Here is a 7,711-nt window from a genome sequence, read left to right as displayed (position 1 = left end):
ATTGTAAACAGACACATTAGCCAGACTGAAAAGGTTATGTGGGCATTTAAATAACATCTGATGATGAAGTATGCACGTGGGCGTGTTTTACAGGGCTGAAGCACCTGGATTACACGCGGTTTCCTTTTCCAGTAGCCTTCAGGTAGGTTGGCAGCAAAACAACATTTTTTTCTTTTTGCAACGGTTTCAATGTAGGCTCCTCCTATAAATGCAAAGGAACACGCCCATTATTAAAATGTTTCCAACCTAAGAGGGAAAACGGAAGAAATGTTTTAATAAATGTGGGGCATTTGAAGTTCACTGCTTTATAGGCAGAACCAAAAGTGCCCTAAGTGATCTGCTTCTGGGTTTGGATTTTGATTCAATACCTAGACTGCAAACTGTAATAGGAAAAGCCCCAACATTCAGTCCTCAGTTTCCCCCATCTTGCCAGCCTCTTTCTCTGCATCCCCCAAGCCACGCCGCAGTAAGGTCCCGCGTAATTCCGCCCCTTGGGTTCCACCCCCCGAGCGTCCTTCCCCAGAAACCCTCACCCACGTCCAACTCCGTCAGTGCAGCCCACCAATCACGCCTGTTCGCCTGAAAGCCTCTTTCTACAGGGGATACAAATCCCCGCCCCTCGAGCCCTGGGCCTCCCCTCCGCCCAACCGCCCCAGTGATTGACAGGCCGACCGGGCGGAAGCTGCAGCGCAGGCGCCGTGGCTCCGCAGAGCTCCCCTCTGGCTGGGTTGAAGAGTTCCCAGCAGACACCGCGCCGCGGCTGCGCAGTATAGGGGAGGCTTTTAATTCCATTGTGGAGAGGACGGCGTTATTTTTATTAACTGGAGGCGACGGCGGCTGCGGCGGCGGCGGTACCCGTAAGTGTTGCCGGTGGGTCGCAGAGGGAGAGGGCGAGGCCCAGGGAAGAGTCTCAGGACCATGTGTGCCGGTGCCGGAGGCGACCCGGCTGGGAATTAGTGCTGGGCGCGTTGCGGTCTGGGCGGCGGCGCGGCGGGGTCCTGGGCGCTGCGGTGGTCCCGGCCCGGGGCCCGGTTCCACCCCCTTTCCTCCCTCTTCCCTCTTCCTCCTCCTTTCCTCAGCCAGGCCTCCCTCGGGGTATGAAAATCGGCAGTGGGTTCCTGAGTGGCGGCGGTGGTACCGGCAGTAGCGGTGGTAGCGGCTCCGGCGGCGGTGGTAGTAGCGGCGGCGGCGGCGGCGGCGGTAGCAGCAGCGGCAGCAGCAGGAGGGCAGAGATGGAACCCACCTTTCCCCAGGGTATGGTTATGTTCAACCACCGACTTCCCCCGGTCACCAGCTTCACCCGGCCGGCGGGGTCGGCCGCCCCTCCCCCGCAGTGCGTGTTATCCTCCTCTACCTCCGCAGCCCCGGCCGCTGAGCCCCCCCCTCCGCCAGCCCCGGACATGACTTTCAAGAAGGAGCCGGCGGCGTCAGCCGCGGCCTTCCCCTCGCAGAGGACCTCCTGGGGATTCTTGCAGTCTTTGGTTAGCATCAAACAGGAGAAACCCGCAGATCCCGAGGAGCAGCAGTCCCACCACCACCATCACCACCACCACTACGGGGGGCTGTTCGCTGGGGCTGAGGAGAGATCTCCTGGCCTAGGAGGAGGGGATGGGGGGAGCCACGGCGTCATCCAGGACCTCAGTATTCTCCACCAGCATGCCCAGCAGCAACCAGCCCAGCACCACCGTGACGTATTGCTCAGCAGCAGTAGCAGGACTGATGACCACCATGGCAGTGAGGAGCCAAAGCAGGACACTAATGTCAAAAAGGCAAAGAGGCCAAAGCCAGAATCTCAGGGAATTAAAGCCAAGAGGAAGCCAAGTGCATCTTCCAAACCTTCTTTGGTTGGAGATGGAGAAGGTGCCATCCTCTCCCCAAGTCAGAAACCTCATATCTGTGATCACTGTAGTGCTGCTTTCAGAAGCTCCTATCACCTGCGGAGGCACGTCCTCATTCATACTGGAGAACGACCTTTCCAGTGCAGCCAGTGTAGTATGGGTTTCATTCAGAAATACCTACTGCAGAGACATGAGAAAATTCATAGTAGAGAGAAGCCATTTGGATGTGATCAGTGCAGCATGAAGTTTATTCAGAAGTACCATATGGAGAGACACAAGAGGACACATAGTGGAGAAAAGCCATATAAATGTGACACTTGCCAACAGTATTTTTCAAGGACTGATAGACTGTTGAAGCACAGGCGCACATGTGGTGAAGCCATAGCTAAAGGAGCCGCTAGTGCAGAACCTGGGTCATCAACCCATAGCAGTATGGGTAATCTGGCTGTGTTGTCTCAGGGAAATACAAGTTCTTCAAGGAGAAAAACAAAGTCAAAAAGCATAGCTGTTGAAAATAAGGAACATAAGACTGGTAAAACAACTGAATCACAAATTTCAAATAATATAAACTTGCAGAGTTACTCAGTAGAAATGCCTACTGTGTCTTCCAGTGGAGGCATAATTGGCACTGGTATTGATGAACTGCAGAAAAGGGTGCCAAAATTGATCTTTAAGAAAGGAAACAGAAAGAATACAGATAAAAGTTACCTTAATTTTGTGTCACCATTACCAGACATAGTTGGACCCAAGTCCTTGTCTGGGAAACCAAGTGGCTCACTTGGCATAGTTTCAAATAATAGTGTGGAGACCATTAGTCTTCTCCAAAGTACCAGTGGCAAACAGAGTCAAATAAGTAGTAATTATGATGATGCCATGCAGTTTTCAAAGAAAAGAAGATATTTACCAACTGCCAGCAGCAACAGTGCCTTTTCTATAAATGTAGGACACATGGTCTCCCAACAGTCCGTCATTCAGTCTGCAGGTGTCAGTGTTTTGGACAATGAGACCCCATTGTCCCTTATTGACTCCTCAGCTCTAAATGCTGACATTAAGTCTTGTCATGACAAGTCTGGAATTCCTGATGAGGTTTTACAAAGTATTTTGGATCAATACTCCAACAAATCAGAAAGCCAGAAAGAGGATCCTTTCAATATCACGGAACCACGAGTGGATTTACACACCTCAGGAGAACACTCAGAATTGGTTCAAGAAGAAAATTTGAGCCCGGGCACCCAAACATCTTCAAATGATAAGGCAAGCATGTTGCAAGAATACTCCAAATACCTCCAACAGGCTTTTGAAAAATCCACTAATGCAGGTTTTACTCTTGGACACGGTTTCCAGTTCGTCAGTTTGTCTTCACCTCTCCACAACCACACTTTATTTCCAGAAAAACAAATATACACTACATCTCCTTTGGAGTGTGGTTTCGGCCAATCTGTTACCTCAGTGTTGCCATCTTCATTGCCAAAGCCTCCTTTTGGGATGTTGTTTGGATCTCAACCAGGTCTTTATTTATCTGCTTTGGATGCTACACATCAGCAGTTGACACCTTCCCAGGAGCTGGATGATCTGATAGATTCTCAGAAGAATTTAGAGACTTCATCAGCCTTCCAGTCCTCATCTCAGAAATTGACTAGCCAGAAGGAACAACAGAAAAATTTAGAGTCCTCAGCAAGCTTTCAGATTCCATCTCAGGAGTTAGCTAGCCAGATAGATCCTCAGAAAGACATAGAGCCTAGAACAACGTACCAGATTGAGAACTTTGCACAAGCGTTTGGTTCTCAGTTTAAGTCGGGCAGCAGGGTGCCAATGACCTTCATCACTAACTCTAATGGAGAAGTGGACCATAGAGTAAGGACTTCAGTGTCAGATTTCTCAGGGTATACAAATATGATGTCTGATGTAAGTGAGCCATGTAGTACGAGAGTAAAGACACCCACCAGCCAAAGTTACAGGTAAGGTCCCCAAAGTGACCAGGCTGGAGGTCTAATGTAATTTTGTTTTATTTTGAGAACACTGCCATTGGAATGTTTCTACACGATCCTATTAAGAATAATGTAATGCCCTTTCAATGCAACTTTTCATATTTAGTTTATTTTGTTAGTGTGATTTTAGCTCTGTTTGTATTATGATTTTTAATCAAAATCAATAGATTAAAAATAGTTTGACATTCAAAGTGACAATGTTTAGCAATCAAATTTACATGTATAGATTGTCAGGGAATAGCCCAAAAGTTTTAAATGCAAAAAAACCCACAAAAATACAAAAAAAAAACAACAAAAAAAGCAAAAAAAAAGCCCTACAAAAAGACAAAATGAAAAAAAACGACAAAAAAAAAAAACTTTGTTGCTAGGATTAAGGTTATTCTAATTGCTTTACTCTCAGGAAAGTGTAATAACGCATGGGAATTCTGTACGTTATCACTGTAATGGAATATCCAATTTACAGATAGTATGATATACATTTTATCATTTAAGTAAGGGATCGAAAACATTTCAAATTGCTCTATCTGGGCTGACACACATTTCATCGTTTAAGTAAGGGATCGAAAACATTTCAAATTGCTGTCTCCACCTAGGCTGATCCAAAATTCTGAGATGTTGGCTACCTATGTTTTGTTGCAGCTTTTAAATGTACTCTGAACTTCCAAACCATTCATTCCAGCCTGGTAGAACAAATATTCTTGGATCTTTGATCAAAGCCTGGAATGATAGCTTTAATAAAAGAAGAAAAAAAATAGCACCCTCTCCTTATCCCAACTGTAACAGGACTGTAGTTCCATTAGGAGTTATGATACCTGGCAAAGTGTTGACACCCAGGTGGTTGGTTGGTACCAGTATTAGAACCCAGGTTGGAATTACATACTCTTTTGATATTTGGGGTATGCATTATTTATTATACATGGCTTAAAACATTGTTCTCTTGTCTGTGTTATTACATGTCACCCACACTTCTGGTTTTTTGTCGTTTTCTTGACTTACCCTCTTTCTTAGTTCTGAGCCTGCCTTGTTCCCTCTTCTCTCTGGACAGTTTCAATTTTAGAATGTTTTACATTCCATTAGGTAACTCATTAGGCATTTTATATGCCTTATGGCATTCAAATACTAAACAATAGGATAAACAAGCCCTCATCTTAAAAAAAAAACATACTGATTTCCATGTATAATAAAGCCCCACATAGTCTGAGCTACAGATATTATTAATAAGGTTGTAATTCCAACTGGTGACATAGCTAATGTGAGGAATAAGAGTGTCTGCATTTAGTAATGACATCAGAACCTCTTTGTGAAATTGCAGCCTTTAATGTACATTTTAAAAGGGTGCATTAGTCAGTATTTACAGGGGTCTTGTAAAGTCATCAAAACTTGCTATGAACGCTAATTGCCATTTGAAGCTACTGATAAGACAGTGGCTCTGCTCTAAACCACTTTTTAGCAATTGTATTTTTTCCTGATTATATTTTTTAATGTACTTTGATGTTTATGCTGATGAGTTTTTTTATGTACTTTTGGTGATGTTTCAGTCTTATGTACTCTTCTGACGTCAGAAAAGTACTACTGGTTGTTTGCAGTCTTATTGTGTAATCAGCCTACCACAGGCTTCCATGTATAATAAAGTAATTAATATTGTGCAAGTGTAAAACACTTCTGTTATGAAAGCAGTGTTTGGAAAATAAAAAATTATTAAAAGTGGTTACAAAATATTAGTTAATTTCCTTTCCCCACTTTTCCTCCTTTAAGTCTGCTTACCAGCTAAAGGGTCACCTATTTGTCATTGCAAGATTCTTAGAAAATGTGTTTAATCCTCTTAAATACATGAGTACTAAAACGTCTGTATTATTTTGGTAAGTGCGGTAAGTTCTGTTGGGTACAGAGTACAAGCTGTAATCAAAGGATGGAGAGGACCTTTACCACTGTATCTCTTAAGCTGTATGATTTTTCTCCAGTGTTTGTTTTATACAGGTTTTGAATTTCTTTAACTTTTATTGTGTGTACTGAATACTGCATATGTATTATTCTGATTGTTTGCTCTAGTTTACTACCAATAAAAGACCTGTTAATCACAAAATTGAAGAAAGGAGATATCACTTAATACCCAGTAACATTTTTCAGTGTTTTTCATTAACTACATTTTCGAAAGTATTCACATTGGTGGTGTAACTTGCAGTTTAGAGACTTGTATTTTTATTGTGTTTTTTTTTTTTAACTTAAGTATTTCATATTTTGAGGTTTATTTTACTTGAAAATTGATTATTTTGTGTTTGAGGTGCACTATATGGAAGGGTAGAAAGTTAATATTATGTAAATTAAAATAGAACATGTTTTGTTGAAATGGGTTATACTGGAGAGAGTATTTATTGAGGCCTCACCTAAAATCGGATTCCAATAGCTTGTGGTGCTAGCTGCATCCTTTTTGCCTCAAAAAGGTTGTAATAATAGCAAGACACAAAAATGGCCTTGAGCATTTTTAGTAGGGAAAGTATTAGTCATAGTTTAACAGTACTTAAAAAAAGTTGAAAGTATAGATATCAGAAGGAAAGAGGTAATTTAAATATTTATCAGTGTAAATATTGAAGATGCAGAAGAGATATTTGAAAGTAAGTACCTTTTAAAGGCGGAGAAAAAATTGTAGGTGGCTATGTAAAATGAGAAAATTGTGTTTTGAAGTTCACTGGCTACAAATGTTGAATTAAGGCGTAAAAATGTTGAAGGATAGAAAAGATAGGTCTTTGAAGCTTTGCTTTTTTGGGGTGTATGATACTGTTATAGGGAAATGATATATTAAACATAAACATGTATTTCTCTGTAGAGAAATATGTACTCCTGGGCCCATGTGATTAGGAAAAGTAAATTAGTTCTTTCTTTGCCAAGGTCATTTCCTAGAGTTGGTGTTTTCTCGAACACTGCTAAACAGTATCTCCTTGATTCTGCATTCAAATCCAACTCTTAATTTCTCTGCACAAATGACAGACTTTTCCATTCTAGAGTAACTCTTCACATATTTTTTTACCCACTTACTCCCACTTTTTTCTGTTTGTGGAATGTCCATATCTGAATATGGTTCATTTTAAAATTAAGGTTTTTACTTTCAAGATGTAGAAAACTGTAGTGTTGCTGTATATTCAGGATGAGGCTACCAGAATTTAGCAGTTGCTCATCAGTAATTTGCGTGATAATTCAATAATGAGAATGGAAATATGGGGGGGGGGGGGAAATCTGTGCTTAAATTTTTTTCTTTTTAAGTAATCTGCAGCCAATGTGGGGTTTGAACTCACAACCCATAGGTCAAGAGTGGTCTACCAACTGAGTCAGCCAGGTGGCCCTGTACTTAAAATTTTTAATATTTCTAAAAAATTGCAAACAGAAATAACAAATACTTCTGCTTCACATTTAGTTTGCTGTGTTACACTAATCAGATGAGAGGCAGAACTTTTTGTTCATTCCTGGTATCTGGCATTTTCTAGTTACTTGTAAATAGTAGTGTTTAAACCTGAACTGGGTGACAGTTTGAACAATATGGCCTTATGAGAACATACACAATCTTTAGCTTCCAAAATCATTGGTCTTGCTAAACTAAAGGACTTTCTTCAAGTGAAAATAAACTTCTTAACTTCAAAGTTATATTTTTAGAGTAAACTACAGCTGAAAAACTCATTTTTTTGAGTTTTATAGTCTTCATATTTTCTATGATCCATAATGACAGGATTTAATTTTTTAAATATGATGCAAGATTCCTTTGTTGGTGCTATGATACCATACCCTATAGGAGATGATAACGAATTCCTGATAGATTTTGAGGAAAAATGTGTTAGTTCCACTTGTTATATTATTCATGTCTGTAGTAATTGATTACTTAAAATGAATATTAGC

The 7,711-nt window shown here is 41.4% G+C and overlaps 1 protein-coding gene across 2 annotated transcripts; it reads left to right on the top strand.

Annotated features, from left to right (window-relative positions):
• Positions 1–668: 668 nt before the first annotated feature.
• ZNF281 (zinc finger protein 281) lies at positions 669–7,047 on the top strand. 2 transcript variants are annotated; one of them, XM_039227545.1, is made up of 2 exons: positions 669–857; positions 1,084–7,047. In XM_039227545.1, exon 2 carries the CDS (start codon positions 1,098–1,100, stop codon positions 3,798–3,800), a length of 2,703 nt encoding a protein of 900 aa, XP_039083476.1. In that variant the 5' UTR covers positions 669–857; positions 1,084–1,097; the 3' UTR covers positions 3,801–7,047. The 2 variants fall into 2 exon arrangements, with proteins under 2 accessions (XP_039083476.1, XP_039083475.1); XM_039227544.1 differs by having other exon boundaries at positions 768–857; positions 1,080–7,047.
• The last annotated feature ends 664 nt before the right edge of the window (positions 7,048–7,711 follow it).

The sequence above is a fragment of the Hyaena hyaena genome, unplaced genomic scaffold (genome assembly GCF_003009895.1).
Source record: "Hyaena hyaena isolate Hyena2069 unplaced genomic scaffold, ASM300989v1 scaffold_28, whole genome shotgun sequence".
In the NCBI taxonomy this organism is placed as follows: Eukaryota; Metazoa; Chordata; class Mammalia; order Carnivora; family Hyaenidae; genus Hyaena; species Hyaena hyaena.
Note: the sequence above shows the minus strand (reverse complement) of the source record. Positions and strands in the feature narration are given on the sequence as shown.